The sequence below is a fragment of the Lutra lutra genome, chromosome 9, assembly GCF_902655055.1.
Source record: "Lutra lutra chromosome 9, mLutLut1.2, whole genome shotgun sequence".
Classification (NCBI taxonomy): domain Eukaryota; kingdom Metazoa; phylum Chordata; class Mammalia; order Carnivora; family Mustelidae; genus Lutra; species Lutra lutra.
Window position 1 is genome coordinate 114,555,139 of NC_062286.1, and position 16,093 is coordinate 114,571,231.

General features: G+C 51.1%; 2 protein-coding genes across 2 annotated transcripts; one reads left to right on the forward strand and one right to left on the reverse strand.

Annotated features, from left to right (window-relative positions):
* Positions 1 to 2,906: 2,906 nt before the first annotated feature.
* On the forward strand, positions 2,907 to 5,926 carry AVP (arginine vasopressin). Its single transcript, XM_047745732.1, has 3 exons — positions 2,907 to 4,176; positions 5,352 to 5,553; positions 5,685 to 5,926. Exons 1-3 carry the CDS (start codon positions 4,057 to 4,059, stop codon positions 5,861 to 5,863), a joined length of 501 nt encoding a protein of 166 aa, XP_047601688.1. The 5' UTR covers positions 2,907 to 4,056; the 3' UTR covers positions 5,864 to 5,926.
* An 8,985-nt stretch (positions 5,927 to 14,911) lies between these two features.
* OXT (oxytocin/neurophysin I prepropeptide) lies at positions 14,912 to 15,659 on the reverse strand. The gene is made up of 3 exons (XM_047746041.1): positions 15,483 to 15,659; positions 15,146 to 15,347; positions 14,912 to 15,029 (listed from the first exon to the last, which is right to left on the reverse strand). The coding sequence occupies exons 1-3, from the start codon at positions 15,600 to 15,602 to the stop codon at positions 14,974 to 14,976; spliced, it is 378 nt and encodes a 125-aa protein (XP_047601997.1). The 5' UTR covers positions 15,603 to 15,659; the 3' UTR covers positions 14,912 to 14,973.
* Between the last annotated feature and the right edge of the window lie 434 nt (positions 15,660 to 16,093).

Here is a 16,093-nt window from a genome sequence, read left to right on the forward strand (position 1 = left end):
GATGGTCTAGCAGTAAGGAAGTACTTTAAAGAGTATTCAAGATTTGAGGCTTAATCTGGAGGCTTGCAACTCTTTGTTCTGTAAATATTTCAGAAAATCTTAACCTTTATAGCACCTTCATCTGATTCCCTGAAGTCCTCAGTGAGATAGGAAGGGAGGTTAGTGCATTAAACAAGAAACCTTGGGAACAGGTGTGACTTACCCAAGGTCGTGGAGTAACTCCTGGGAAAGCTGAGGCTGGAACCCAGGACTTCTCAACCTCTTTTCCTCCTTTGCATAATTTATTGAAAACCCACTGTGTGGCAGGCACTGTACCAGGCTATGGGACTGAACAGAAAGCTTAAGTCCTTTCTGCGCTGGGGGTTTCACTCTAGAGGGTACAGCCATCACACACAACGGATAAACAGACAAGTAAATGAACTGCAGTTTGTCGTTGGTACTATTAATCCTTCAACACTGACTCAAGTTAGAAAAGTGACCAAGGTGGGGCCAAGGGAGGGATTCACTAGGTGGGTGGCCAGGGAAGTGTCCTCTTAGGAGATGACACCGAAGCAGCCAGGGGAGTCCTACTGAGGGAGAGTAGGGGAACCTTCTAGGACCAAAAAACAACATGCTCTGAAACTTCAAAACAAGAGCAAAAGGAAGGTATAGATTTGAGATATATTTTCAAGGGAGGATTACTAAAGAGGTGAGGAAAAGAGAAGGACCAAGGTGAGTCTCGGGTTCTTCGAGGAGCAGCTGGCCGGCCGGTGGTATGGCTACAGTTAGGGAATCGTGGGAGAGAGCAGGGGAACGGCTGAGAATCAGGAGTTGAGTTTGAGCATGATAAGTTGGAGAGGCTGGTTGCATATTCAAGGAACAATGTCATTAGGTAGGTTGTAACTCCAAATCTGGAACTCAGGGGAGAGGCCCAAGATGGAGTTATGAATTGGGAATCTTGAATTTATAGAAAGTATATAAAGTCATGGGGTTAGAAGTAGCTGTGTAGAAAGAGGAGAAGAGAAGAGATGCATGAAGGAGCCCTGGGATTCTCCGATATTTAGAAGTCAAAGTCAAAGAGGAAGAAGCAGAAAAGGAGACCGAGAAAGAACATCCAGTATAGTAGGAAAAAAAAAGATGTGTAGTTTTATTTTATTTTATTTTAAAGATTTTATTCTAAGTAATCTCTACACCCAATGTGGGGCTTGAACGCATAACCCCAAGATCAAGAGTTGCATGCTGTACCAACTGAGCCAGCCATGTGCCCCTGAAGTGTAGTCTTAAAAAGGACAAGTGCTCAACCATGTCAAATGCTACTAGGGAGTTGTGTAAAATGAGGACATAGACACGACCACAAAATTTGGCAATGTAGAGGTCATTCATGATCTCAATAACACGAGTTTCAGTGCATTGGTTTGGGTGGAAGACTCGGTGGAGAGGGTTGAAGAGTAAATATTGACTTCAGGATGAAAATAGTACAGAGACCACAGTGAAAACCCAAGGCGATCTCTAACTTCAGAGAACACAGAAAGCTGTTCAAGGATGGAAAGGTCATCATAATATACCATATGGCTTAGCTTGGAGAGTATAACTGAAGTCTAACTCAGTACTAATCTAACTATTATGATGTCATTAAAACAAATAAATGGTGGGTGGGAAAGCATGTGTAGGGGGTGGGGTGGAGAGGGACTGGTGAAAGACCTAAGTCCTCCATTTTTTTTTTAAAGATTTTATTTATTTATTTGACAGACAGAGATCACAAGTAGGCAGAGAGGTAGGCAGAGAGAGAGAGAGAGAGGAAAGCAGACTCCCTACCATGGGGCTCAATCCCAGGACCCTGGAATCATGACCTGAGCCAAAGGCAGACACTTAACGACTGAGCCACCAGGTGCCCCTAAGTCCTCTCTTTTAAAATGACATTTGATTAAAGATCCATGAGCCCGGGTGTAGGGGATGTAAGGATAGAGGAGGTGTGAAAAAGTAGATCTGAAAAGGGAACATGTGAGGGAAGTGTAGGAGCATAGTGTGTCCAAAAGATCCATGAGATGTGTGAGGTGATATATTTGACATGACAGCACAGTAACAAGATTTTTCTAGCCCATGCATGTTCCAAGAAGGTGGGTATTGGAAAAGCAGGCCCTCTAGCATCTCAATAGCTGTGGTATTTGGGATCCTCAAGGGGGCCCTGGTGTGGGAGGCAAGTCTTAGAATGAAGATCCTGGTAGACACAGCTGGTTAGGACATGCGTGTCCTGGCCTGTCCCGGGCCCTGAGCCCTTTAGTGAGTGTAGCTCCATACATTTTCAGATGATAACTTGGACCTGAAGTGCAGAGAGGGTAAGGTGCCGGGCCAAGGCCACACAGCTGGCCTAAACTAGGCCTTGTGGCCTCCATCACAACTGAGAGTCTCAAGGAAGCAATAGTTTGGACCCAGCTTCTCTCTAGGCCCCATGAATGGAATGAAAATATTCCTCCTGGGGGTGCCTGGGTGGCTCAGTGGGTTAAAGCCTCTGCCTTTGGCTCAGGTCATAATCTCAGGGTCCTGGGATCAAGCCCCACATTGGGCTCTCGGCTCAGCAGGGAGCCTGCTTCCCCCTCTTGCTCTCTGCTTGCCTCTCTGCCTACTTGTGATCTCTGTCTGTCAAATAAATAAATAAAATCTTAAAAAAAAAAAAAAAGAAAATATTCCTCCTGGGTTAACCCAGGAAGCTATTCTCTCTGGAAGACTCTCTTCAGCTCTTAATAAAAATAATAGCATTTACAATACAATACTGTTATTAATTAGCTTTATGGTGGTGCAGAAACTTTTCTAAAGCTCTTATATATTATTTCAGTCCTCACCACACTATGAGATGGATACTAGTTAGTGTCTTCCCCACATTACACTGGAAGAAAGTGAGCCACAGAGAGATCAAGGAAACTGCCCAAGTCAGGAGGTTTTGAGCAACAGAAGCCAGATTCTGACAGGCCTTTGGGCTCCAGTGTCCTCACAGTCCATAAAGGGATGTTCCTGAAAAGCCCCGTGTAAGGTTTTGAGTGTGGGTGGTCCCTCCCTGGGACTCTGAGCCCCTTACAGCACTTGCTGGGGAGAAGGCAGCCAGAACTTTCTTGGCTCCCCTTGAGAGGAGATGAAGAGCCTGGGGCTGGGAGAGCCAGGGGCGGAACAGATCCTGACAGGAGTAGGGTGGCCAGCCTGGGTCCAAGGACCAGAGGGGCACTCTGGTGGCCCGGGAGAGGGAACCTTTAGTCCCTTCATCCTACCAGCCTGGGGCTGTGAACCAAAGTTTGCTTTCTCAGGCTAATCTCATTCGGCTGTGGCTCCTTCAGCCCCCCAACACCAAAATTCCTGTGCCCCCACTTCTATTCCAGGCCTGAGACAGTACCTACCCCTATCTCCACAAACTAGGGTCCTTATAGGGGTAGGAATTGGGGCAGGTGCCTTTCCCCCGTCTTTGAATCTTACTGAGTCTGAATCCTGCTCTGGGTGTGTGGGGTGGGGAGTGGGAGCGTCGTTCCCCCCCACCCCAGGAGACCAACCCTCCTGATTGGGTTCTGCACACCCGACTGTCCCCTGTCCCACCATTCCTGGGCAGGAGCAGACCCTGCTCCCTGCACCCCAGTTCCTCTGGCCCCCCCTCACCACTTTCTCAGGTGTCTGTGTCTGGGGATGGGCCCGCTGACCCCCCAGCCTCTTCTGGGCAGCCAGAAAGCTTGGGGACAGTCTCTGCAAGACCCCCGCTCCCATTTGTCTTTCTTCCCAGGTCCAGAGAGCCAAGTCACTGTTGCAGCAGCTCCTGTCACACCGCAGCTGCGCTGCCAGTGACAGCCTGAAGGCCGGCGCCCCTCCTCCGCAGCCCCCCCCCCCCCCACAGACAGGTCCACGTGCGTCCCCAGACGCCTGAATCACTGCTGACGGCTTGGGACCTGGCGGTCGTGGGCTCCTGGGGAGTCACCGGGGAGGGGGGTTGGTGGCCACGTTGTCTCCGGGGGAACACCTGCAGACATAAATAGGCAGCCAGCGAAGGCCGCCCTGCACAGTCCGCGCAGTGATCCGCACACTGTGCCCACCTGCGCCAGGATGCCAGACACCATGCTCCCTGCCTGCTTCCTGGGCCTGCTGGCCTTCACCTCTGCCTGCTACTTCCAGAACTGCCCTCGGGGCGGCAAGAGGGCCCTGTCTGACTTGGAGCTGAGACAGGTATGAGCCTGGCGCATCTCAGGAGTGCCTGGAGGGGACAGAGGCCCTGGGCTGGCCAGCACTGCCCTGCAGGGGCCAGGAAGGAGAGAAGTGGGAGAGGCAGGCTCTAGGGGAAGGGCCCCGCAGAAGGGAGGCTTGGCATGGCTGGGCGAGGGTGGGTGGCCAGGCTGCCAGGCAGGCTAGGACAAGCTGGAGGACTTCTGGGACACTATCCTCATGCAGGCAAGGGACGAAGGCAAGCCGGTGTTTCCCCAGTAACTGGGCTTGGGGCCCATCAGGGAGAACTGGACAGCAAGGCCTCCTCTGTGCCGGTCAGAGCCTCGCGGCCACAACAGGCTGTGTCCTAGCCACCATGGGAGGTCTCCCCACTCCAGTCTTCACCCTCTCCTAGCCACAGCTCCCCTGGGCCCCACACAGAAGCTGGTCATTGCTCTGAGCTCCTTGGGGTGAGGATGCCACCTCCAGCAAGGAACTTCTGCTAGTAACCTAGCCCAGTTCTCCCCCACCTGCATGTCCAGTCAATTCCCTTTTATGCCCTTTTCAGCAGAGTGGAGGGAAACCCGATCACCATGCTCAATCCCACCGAGGCCAGAGGTGGCTCAATTCTGAGCTGTTGAACAGACTCGAGTGGGTCCGTGGGCAGCCCCCACAGACTACCCTTCCCTCTGCTTGGCACCTTTGGAAACCTGAGTCAGTGAGGTGCCCCATCCCTTTCCCTAGGGCTCAGGCTTCTGCCACCCCCAGTTAGCGCTGGGCGGTGAGCTCAGGTCCAGGCCCACAGAGGCCCACCAGCTGGTAGAGCCTAGACAGAAACGGCAGGAGGGGCCTGGAAGTGTTGTGGGCGGGGCAGGTGCTAGAGATCAAGTTTGAGTGATGGGGGCAGGGGAGGAAGGTCGGGGTTAGGGGCAGGGTGGGCAGCTGAGAGAGGGGCACACACCAGTGATGGCCCCAGAGCTGAGAGGGAGGGTCTCTTCCGTGCAGCCCGGTGCGGAGGGGGGCCCCCCTCAACGAAGAGGGAGGATGCTGAGGGCTGTCACTCAGAGCCGGTCCTCTGTCACCTGAAAACCCAGGGACTTTAGTGGACGTGCGCCCTCCCCCCCCTCCCCCCCGACCACGGGCCCCCCGGCCTCGCTCGGCCCTCGGTCACCTCCCCCCACCCCTGCCCTTCCTGTCAGTGTCTCCCCTGCGGCCCCGGGGGCAAAGGGCGCTGCTTCGGGCCCAGCATCTGCTGCGGCGACGAGCTGGGCTGCTTCGTGGGCACGGCCGAGGCGCTGCGCTGCCAGGAGGAGAACTACCTGCCGTCGCCTTGCCAGTCCGGCCACCAGCCATGCGGGAGCGGGGGCCGCTGCGCCGCCGCCGGCATCTGCTGCAACGATGGTGCGCGCGACCGGGACGGCCCCGGGGCGGACGGGGATCTGGGCAGGGGTGGCCCGTGGGGTTCCGGGCGGGCCTGGGCGATCTGGGTCCCGCCAGCCTCGCGCTCACCCTATGCCCCCTCCCCACCGCAGAGAGCTGCGTGACCGAGCCCGAGTGCCGGGGGGGCTCCGGCTTCCACCGCCGTGCCCGCGCCAGCGACCGAAGCAATGCGACCGAGCTGGACGGGCCGACCGGCGCCTTGCTGCTGCGGCTGGTGCAGCTGGCAGGGGCGCCCGAGCCCGCGGAGCCCGCCCGGCCCGGCGTCTACTAAGCCGCTCGCTCACACCCTCCCCTCTCCCGTTCCCCCCACAACCTGGAGAAATAAACCTTTTAAAATGCACCCGCGAGTGTCTGTCTTGGTGTCCGTGGGTGGGGAGGGAGCGCAGAGACGGTGGGGCGCCGACCCTTCTCCCTCCTCCGCCCCAGCCGCGGGGAAGCGATCTTGGCTTGGCTTGAGTGCTAGGGGCAACTTGGCATAGGGCGACCTGGGGAGCGGGAGCGGGCAGGGCTGGGGCCAAGTGTGACCCTGCAGGGGCTGGGTGGATCCCCCAGCAGAGGTGTGGAAGGAAAGGCGAGGAGAGGGGAAGACATTGAACAAGATAGCAAGAGAAGACAGAGAAAGGATGGAGAGAGAGACGTTGAGAGCTTCCGAGGGAAGAGTGAGAAAGCTCCAAGGGGAACCGACAGGTGACCAGGGGTTCCTATCCCCATTTACATCCCCGGATACTGAGGCACGGCTTCCGGGTCCCACCCAACTCCCCAGATTTCCAGTCTACTATTTCATCCAGGGCTGAGGGGGGTGTGTTTGTGTGTGTGTGTGTGTGTGAGAGAGAGAGAGAGAGAGAGAGTGTCTGGAGGCAGGAGGCAGGAGGCAGCAAATCACCCCAGACCCAGCAGAGGGCCAAGTACTATCCCTCCAGGAGGAAGTTAAGCACTCGCCAAGTGTCCCCCTTCAGCCAGAGTGGGAGACCTAGCCCAGTGAAACCTTAGCTACATGCCCCAGCATCCACACAGCCACACAAACCACACACACTAATCCAAACACAGACCAGCGAACAACCAGTAGGGGCATGCCTTGGGTACTTGACCACAGCTATGGGTAGAGACCCTGAATACACAATCAGAACCACAGACATACCCAGAGAAACACAGATACAAACAGACTCACCATGGGCAGGGACACACACACACACATACACACACACACACACACACACACACACACACACACACACACACACACACACTGTAGGACCTCCCACGCTTTGACACGTGCAGCTTCAGGACAGACATCCACGGGCATTCGGCCAATGCTATTCTGTGTCCCTCTGTCCTTCTTTGTCCCCTCTATTCCTTTATCCCCTTTGTGCCTCACCCGCCTCTCTTCCCTGGTCCCCCAGCTTCTTGGCCCTCTTTTGTTTCCTTCCTTGTCCCATTAGACCCTCCCTTCCTCTTACTCCGTTCCATCTGTTCTCTACATCCTGTCCTTGGGATTTCTTGCTCCAGGCCTTGGGGCAAAAAAAAGACTTCTTCTCCTCTGGAATCCTCCACTGACTTAGAAGCCAGGAGGGAGGGCAGGCGGAGAGAAGTCCCTCTGAGCCCTGATCCACACCCTGCTTTAGGGCGGAGTGTCCTGACTCAGCCACACCAGCTTACTGGTGCTCAGCGGAAGTCAGGCTCTTACCTGGTTTTAGAGCTCTTCCGTTTGCCATCACCCCTGACCTGGCTCAGTGCTCAGAGTGATTAAGTATAAACAGAGGGCAGGAGCCCCGTGGGCTTCTATCCCTGCCATAGAATCCCGCCTCTGCCCTGGTGTGGCCCATCAGTGCCAGTCCCCAGGTCTTCGTAGGACTGGGACAGGCCAGATCTAATAGGAACTTAGTAACCCTTCAGGACATAGGGAGGTAGACAGAGGCAGCTGGTTTAAATAAAAATAGATCATATACTTAAAGGTAAAACCTGAAACTCTAAAGCATCTTGAAGAAACTATGAGAGAAATCATTAATGACCTTGACCTATGCAAAGGTTTCTTAGCTCTGACACCAAAAGGAGAATCCATAATAGAAGAAATTTGAGGGGCACCTGGGTGGCTCAGTCCTTAAGTGTCTCTGCCTTGCTCGGTCCTTAAGTGTCAATGCCTTCAGCTCAGGTCATGATCTCAGGGTCCTGGGATGGAGCCCTGCACCGGGCTCCCTACTCAGGGAGCTTCTGCCTGCTTCTCCCTCTCCCACTCCCTCTGTTTGCTGTCTCTCTCTCAAATAAATAAATAAATAAAATCTTAAAAAAGGAAATAAGATACGTTTGGAATTCACCAAAATTAAGAACTTCTGCTCGTTGAAAGAATGAAGAAGAAAACCACAGACTGGAAGGAAAGATTTACAACTCACAAAGCTTATCAAGGACTGATACCCAGAATGCCTAAAGATCTCTCAAAACTCCATACTAAGAAAACAACTCAACTTTTTAATTTTATTATTTTCTTTAAGAAAATTGAAATTGCTGCCCTTCCAAATTGTACTGCAGGTCCTCGCTAATACGGTGTGGCAGAAAGTCAACCGTAGTGATACATGTTCAATGATAAAGTTGATAATGATAGTTTTCAGACTGGGACTGCCTGGCTGGCTCAGTCAGTGGAGTACGTGACTCTTTAACTCCAGGTCTCGAGTTCAAGCCCCCTGTTGGGCTTAGAGTTTACACTCAAAAAACAAACCAAACAACAACCATTGTTTTCAGACTGAAACACTTCTGTCCTAAAGCTTCACACAGCTGTTGTTTTACAAATTAGTATTATTTACAATAATCCATATGTCCTAATTTACATCATTTTTTTCCTTTACAGAAGTTTTATTTAAATTCAACTGAGTTAACATATAGTGTATTATTAGTCTCGAAGGTAGAATTTAGTTATTCTTCAGTTGCACATAACACCCAGTGCTCATTACATCATGTTGCCCTCCTTAATGCCCATCACCCAGTTACCCCATCCCCCCATCTCCCGTCCAGCAACCCTCAGTTTGTTCCTTAGGGCTAAGAGTCTCCTAAGGTTTGCATCCTTCTGTTTTCACCTTATCTTATTTTTCCTTTCCTTCCCCTCTGTTCATCTGTTTTGTTTCTTAAATTCCACATAGGAATGAAACCTTTTGGTATTTGTCTTTCTCTGACTGAGTTACTTAGCTTTGCATAATGCCCTCTATCTCCATTTACATCATTGCAAATGGCAAGAGTTCATCCTTTTGATGGCTGAGTAATATTCCAGTCTGTGTGTGTGTGTGTGTGTGTGTGTACCACATCATCTTTATCCATTCATCTGTCAATGGGTATCTGGGATTTTTCTAAAGTTTGTCTAGAGTGGACATTGCTGCTATAAACACTGGGGTGCATGTGCCCCTTCAAATCACTATTTTTGTGTCCTTTGGATAAACACCTAGAGGTGCAATGTACTTTTTAAGTCCCTGCCCCAGCATGAACCACATCTAGACCCAACAGAGAGGACGGTGCATTACCCAGCGATTCTAAACTCTGAGTTGGATTCAGTAACTACAATGAGCAGTAGCATTGTCCACTTTGGTGTCGGGACGGTTGGGAAGATGGGTACATGCAGATGCTTGGGTAACAAAGGCTGGACTGTGGCAGAAATTGCCAGTTGTCCCCATATGCACTATCCTTTTCACCATACTAATAAATCCCATAATTTTTAGCTGGACATATGGCTTCTCAAAATAGACGTCAAATTTTCCAGTCTCTCATGTGCAGCTATAACTCTGAGTTCTTGACAATGGGGTATGAAGAGAAGTGATGTATGTAACTTCCAGGTCATTTCTTCAAGGGAGAAAATCCTTTTTTATCCCCTTCCTCCTTCTTTCTGGCTGGAACACAGACATAGAGATGAATTCTCTTGCATCAGATAGACATGAGCAATGCCGAACACAAACTGAGAATCTTCTTTAAAAAATGTGAAGGAATGGGGCGCCTGGGTGGCTCAGTGGGTTAAGCCGCTGCCTTCGGCTCAGGTCATGATCCCAGGTCCTGGGTTCGAGCCCCGCATCGGGCTCTCTGCTCAGCAGGGAGCCTGCTTCCTCCTCTCTCTCTGCCTGCCTCTCTGCCTACTTGTGATTTCTCTCTGTCAAATAAATAAATAAAATCTTAAAAAAAAATGTGAAGGAAGACTGAACTGTTGGTAGGAAACGTAGGTTTTTAAGATGCAACACCTCCGTGGGAAATGCGGGTCTCAGTTCCTCTGGCTGACGGTTCCTAATGGCAGCAATAAACCAAGGGGCCCTCATTGGCCAAACAGATGTTCTGAGTTGACAAAGGGGGGGGAGACCAAACGCTGTCCCAGATGCTATCACTTCTGTGTTTGCTAATTGCTGAAACCTTTTGAAAGGCCTGAGCTGTAATAAACACATGATTTATCACAAAGAAATAGATGCACATACAACAGGACGATGTAGCCTTGAACCGGTCGCAGGCTCGGTCAGCTCGGAGGGCGGCCGGAGGCCAGGGTGACGGGAGTAATTGGGCGCTGTTCTCTGAGGGCGCACTGAGGAGTGGGGCCCCGGGCTCTCTTTACATCATTTTTAACAAAGTAAATTTCGGGCATCTTTTCATATCAAAACATTTACCTTTACCACAGTCTGTTTGGTAGCTTTTGCTATATGAGAAATTTCAAATGTATGAAAAAGTAGACCCAACAGGCAAAAGTCCCTCAGGTCCACCCCCTTCAGGACAATTACCTTCAACAATTATCAACCATGTGGTTGCCTGTTTCACCTCTACCCCACCCTCTCCTCTCACTCCCCCACCCCCGAATTATCTTGATGCCAATCCCGCCTGGCATAACCATTTCATCTGTGAACATTCCAGTGTGGATCTCAAAAGATTTCTTCTTCTTCTTCTTCCTCTTCTTCCCCTTCTTCTTCCTCTTCTTCTTCTTCTTCTTCTTCTTCTTCTTCTTCTTCTTCTTCTTCTTCTCCTTCTTCAAGATTTTTTATTCATTTATTTAACAGAGAGAGAGAGCACAGCAGGGGGAGCAGCAGGCAGAGGGAGAGGGAGAAGCAGGCTTTCCTCTGAGCAGGGAGCCCAGTTTGGGCCTTGATCCCAGGACCCCCAGGGATCACGACATGAGCTGAAGGCAGATGCTTAACAAGTGAGCCATCCAGGTGCCCCTCAAAAAGATTTCTTCTTGGGCGCCTGGGTGGCTCTCTCTCTGCCTGCCTCTCTGCCTACTTGTGATCTCTCTCTGTCAAATAAATAAATAAAATCTTAAAAAAAAAAAAAAAGATTTCTTCTTAAAAATGTGACCACACAGGGGCACCTGGGTGGCTCAGTGGGTTAAAGCCTCTGCCTTTGGCTCAGGTCATGATCCCAGGGTCCTGGGATTGAGCCCCGCATCAGGCTCTCTGCTCAGCTCTCTCTCTGCCTGCTTCTCTGTGATCTCCATCTGTCAAATAAATAAATAAAATCTTAAAAAAAAAAGTGACAAAAATGTGACCATACATAGCAGCATTATTTACAATAGCCAAATTTTGGAAGCAGCCCAAATGTCCACATACTGATGAATGGATAAAGAAGATGTGGCGTGTATACACAGAGCAATATTATTCAGCCATAAAAAAAGAATGAAATCTTGCCATTTGCGACAACGTGAATGGAGCTAGAGAGTATAATTCTAAGGGAAATAAATCAGAGAAAGACAAAAACCATATGATTTCACTCATTTGTGGAATTTAAGAAACAAAACAAACAAACAAAGGAAACAAAGAGGCAAACCGAGAAACAGACTCTTAACCATAGAGAACAAACTGATGGTTATCAGAGGGGAGGTTAGTGGGGGATGGGTGAAACAGGTGATGGGGATTAAGGAGAGCACTTGTCATGATGAGCCCTGGGTGGTGTATAGAAGTGCTGAGTCACTATTTTGTACAGCTGAAATTAACGTTAACACACTGTTGACTGTTAACTATATTGGAATTAAAATAAATTAATTTTAATACTATAATACTATGTTAAAATTATATATGTGATAATATAATAATACAATAATTAATTAAAAAACTACAACAATAAAACCCGTGACCACAGACTGTTATCACACACACACACAAGGTGCAAACTGAAACTCAACAATGTATTTGTACCATCAAGTATTCAGGGACTATTCAAATTTCCCTAAGTGTTCCATGAGTGCACTCTTTGCAATTCATTGATATCCGAGTCTGTCTTTTTCTTATGGCACAAGAGAGAATTTTTAGTTTTATTTATTTATTTATTTATTTTAAAATTAACACACTTTTTTTTTGGAACAGAGAGATAGGGAGAGAGGGAACACAAGCAGGGGAAGTGGCAGAGGGAGAGGGAGAAGCAGGCTCCCAGCTGAGCAGGAAGCTGGAAGTGAGGCTCAATCCCAGGACCCTGGGATCATGACCTGAACGGAAGCAGATGCTTAACTGCTTAACCGACTGAGCCACCCAGGCGTCCCAAAAGAGAATTCAAAAAGTTTCTTAAAAACATTTTATTTATTTATTTGAGAGAGAGACAGAGGTAGAGAGAGAGTAGGAACAGGGAGAGAGGGAGAAATAGGCTCTCCCTGAGCAGGGATGCCGACGAAGGGATGGGTCCCAGCACCTTGGGATCATGATCCAAGTGGAAGGCAGATATCTAACTGATTGAATCACCCAGATACCCCTAAGAATTTTTTTAAAGGAAGCCCTACTCCCAATATGCAGCTTGAACTCAACACACGACCCCAAGGTCAAGATTCTCATGCTCCATTGACTGAGCCAGCCAGGCGCCCCACAAAAGAGAGTATTGATTCTTGTTGCCCTTCTACATTTAAAAAAATTTTTATTTTCTTGTCTTTTTATTTTCCTGAACTTGTTGTAGGGAAGGGGTTCCAACCTGTTTTTATTTTATTTGCTCTGCTGTGTTGTGTACGTGTCACCTAGCATAGGCTTGTCTGTTTAGTCACATATTAAAATAATATTACTTTGTATTAAATTACTTTCCTTTCCTCTATCTTACTGCTAAGACTAATTACTTGTTTTTGGAACTCGTATGTAGGTGGGCATATTCTTTAGGAATTTCATTTCCAAGTAGTAGAAGGACAAAGAACAAAGCTACACAAAGTGGGAGCTGGGAACCACCACCCTGGACAAGCCCCCAAGCACTTGGGAGGTTTGAAGGAGTCATTCAACAAGGACCAAAGGGCGTGGGAATGAGAAAGCAAGACGAAGGAAGAATGGTAACAAGCTTGCTTCTGTACCCTTCTGGTCACCAGGCCCAGCCTGATGCCACCTCTGGGACATACCCGGAAAATACATGTCAATCCGACCTTGTGTTTTGTGGCCCGAAAATACTGTTCACCTTTGGATTCTAGGGAAAGAGTGGGACAGTGAAGTGGGTGCCTGAGTGGGTGAGGGGGCCCGAATTCTCTCCTAGGGTGGGGACAGCTGGGCTGGCACCCCAAGATGCTCAGGGGAGAGAAAGAGGTGGAAGGGGGAGATCCCAGAGTTCCTGCTAAGGCAGAAGGGGGACATTCCAGCTTGGAAAAGCACAGATCTGTCACTCTGTAGTATTTATTCAAATGAATAAATAAAAATATTTATTTTTTATCTTTTTATTATTTTAAAAAAGATTTTATTTATTTGTCAGAGAGAGAAAGTGAGCACAAGCAGGGGGAACAGCAGGCAGAGGGAGAAGCAGGCTTCCCACTGAGCAAGGAGCCTAATGTGGGCCTCGATCCCGGGATCCTGGGATCATAACCTGAGCCAAAGACAGACACTTAACTGACTGAGCCACCAAGGCACCCCTAAATAAAAATCTTAAAAAAAAGAACCTCAGTCTATATAGTGAGATATTACTCAGCCATGAAAAAGGGTGGGTGAAAGCTTGCCATTTGTGATAACACAGATGGACCTAGAGGGTGTTAAGCTAAATGAAATAAGTCAGACAGAAAAAGACAAACACTGTATGGTTTCACTAGTATGTGAAATCTAAGAACAAATCAATAAATTCAAAGCAAAAAAAAAAAAAAAAAAGCAAAGAAAAAAAAGAAAGAACTGTAGTCCAGGTTGCTATAGGCCGCACGGGTTTTCAAAAGCCTCATCTCAGGGACTCCTGGCTGGCTCAGTCCCTGGAGCACGAGACTCTTGATTTTGGGTTCATGAGTTCGAGCTCCACATTGGATATATGGATTACTTTAGAAGAATGAAATGATAAGCACTTAAAAAAAAAAAACCAAAACTCCAAAAGCCTCATCTCTGTTCTCTCCATACATTTCAGCAGTATGATATTTTTTCCTTTTTCAAAACTTTCATTTGCATATTATATACATATAAAAAGTCAAATCACAAGCATGCTGGGTTATATTTTCCATAAATGAACACTCCTGTCTCACCAGCTGGCAGGCCAGGAAACAGGATATGACCGCACCCCTGAACTGCCCTTGGACCCCCTTCAGTCACCACCCCACTCAAGACTTCTTAGCACCGTAGCTTAGTTTTCCCTGTTTTGGTAATTTATTTAAAGAAAATCTTACAGTCCTCTTCAGCACATCTTTTCTCTCTCCACATACTGCCACGGGGCAGTGCTCTGCGGCCTCCAGTGTGAGAGAAGGCCATAGAAATTATCTTTTTTCTTACACGACAGTGATCTGCTCCTGTTTTACTAGGCGTGGGAGTGTGGTCTGCACCTTCTGAAATTTCTTGCCCAGTGGCATGGGTAAGTGAAGGGCAGCATGCTTTGTGGTCATTTTTGTGGCGGTGGGCTCTCCGGAACTCCTGTCCTGCAGGGTCCCGAGCCTTGCCCAGTTCCTCCACTGCAGAGGAAGGAGTTGGCCACAGCTGGGTGCACTGCGTCCTGGCACCTCCGAGTCCCGGCGACCTCCTGTGGCCTGGAGTCCTGCTCTTTGGAAACCCGATGGCCCTTCAGCCTCCGGAGCCCCAAACCCAGCCCTCGGTGGGGCTCAAGCCTCCTTCCAAATGTAGGGAAGTCATTCACCCGTCCCTGGGCTCCTTCCTCTTCCTCTGGTTTCTTGTCAGGCCCAACCCTACCTATCCTTTCCGTTCTTTGAAAGTTCCTCTTAATCCACCTGCTGTAGATTCCCAGCTCTGCTTGGAGCGGGAAGCTGGGGTCTATTACCCTCTCCCTCGAAGCCGGTCCTGCTGTCCCGCCTCCCTCACCCGCCCCCCCCCGCTGCGGGATTGCGGCGGCGGGAACAGAGCCAGAAACGCTGGCTTCCGCCAGGCGCGACCGTCGGGGCTCCCCCAGCGCCCTCGCTCCCATTTCCGACACCAAGACGCCAGTCGAATTAGAGGGGAAAACTCTGCTTTATTTTATTTCATGATTTCTCGTGGTGTTGCACCACCGTCGGGGCCATCCGGCTCACCGCTGGGAGAAGGCGGTCTCGGGGTCGCAGGCGGGGTCGGCGCGGCAGCCGTCTGGAAGGAGAGACGCCGAGTCAGGGCCCGTCCCGCCGGCTCCCATCCCCGGGTCCTCGGTTCCCGGCCCCCTCCAGGTCCCGGGTCTCCGCTCCCCGGCCCCGGCCCGCGCTCACCCGGGCTGCAGCAGATGCCGGCGGCTGCGCAGCGGCCACTGCTCCCGCACGGCTGGTGGCCCGACTGGCAGGGCGACGGCAGGTAGTTCTCCTCCTGGCAGCGCAGCGCCTCGGCGGTGCCCACGAAGCAGCCCAGCTCGTCGCCGCAGCAGATGCTGGGCCCAAAGCAGCGCCCTTTGCCCCCTGGGCCGCAGGGGAGACACTGGCGGGAGGGCAGGGGCAGGTGAGCGCGGGCTGAGCGAGGTCGGGGGCCGCGGTCGCGGGAAGGGGATGCAGGTCCCCTAAAGTCCCCGGATCCCGGGGCGGGCAGGGGCTGCGGGAAGCGGCCCGGGCTCACCTGGCGCACATCGAGGTCCAGCGCGGCCCTCTTGCCGCCCAGGGGGCAGTTCTGGATGTAGCAGGCGGAGGTCAGGGCGAGGAGGCCGAGCAGGCAGCAGGCGAGGCCCGGGCCAGCCATGGTGCGGGCGCGCTGGGTCGGGGGCGGCTGCTGTGGCGGTGGCTCGGGGACCCGCCTTTTAATGGCCCTGGCCGCGCGGGCGGAGCGCTGGCTAAGAGGGCCGCCGCATGGCTGGTCACAGCTGGTCGCTGCGGGTCAGGCCCTGGGCGCCCGGCGCGCCCCCTCATTTGCAGGGGCCTGGCCAGGTCACGGTCACCGCAGCGGCTGATGGACTGGGGGCAGGGGAGGTAGAAGGCTAGGCCGTGCGGGGGCGGGACAGGGAGCCTGTGGGTCTGCGGCCCAAGCAGAACTATGTAGCTGGATTCCCAGTATGTGGGGGAAGGATTACAGAGCAGACACTTGGACCCCTCCAGGCTGGAAGAGGGTGGGCAGGACTCCCCATCTCTCCTTTTTGGCTGGTTGCGCAGCAGTCTTGTCTCTTTTGCTAGGGAGCTTCCTCTGCTCGAACCCCAGTTTCCTGGGACCCACCTTCACACTCACACCCACACCCC

Excerpts from the sequence above, each read along its gene's own strand:
- OXT (XM_047746041.1), bottom strand. The coding sequence starts at position 15,602 with ATGGCTGGCCCGGGCCTCGCCTGCTGCCTGCTCGGCCTCCTCGCCCTG. Across the intron at positions 15,348-15,482 it reads TGGACCTCGATGTGCGCCAG|TGTCTCCCCTGCGGCCCAGG; the intron begins GTGAGCCCGGGC and ends CCCTCCCGCCAG. Across the intron at positions 15,030-15,145 it reads CGGCATCTGCTGCAGCCCGG|ACGGCTGCCGCGCCGACCCC; the intron begins GTGAGCGCGGGC and ends CTCTCCTTCCAG.
- AVP (XM_047745732.1), top strand. The coding sequence starts at position 4,057 with ATGCCAGACACCATGCTCCCTGCCTGCTTCCTGGGCCTGCTGGCCTTC. Across the intron at positions 4,177-5,351 it reads CTGACTTGGAGCTGAGACAG|TGTCTCCCCTGCGGCCCCGG; the intron begins GTATGAGCCTGG and ends CCTTCCTGTCAG. Across the intron at positions 5,554-5,684 it reads CGGCATCTGCTGCAACGATG|AGAGCTGCGTGACCGAGCCC; the intron begins GTGCGCGCGACC and ends TCCCCACCGCAG.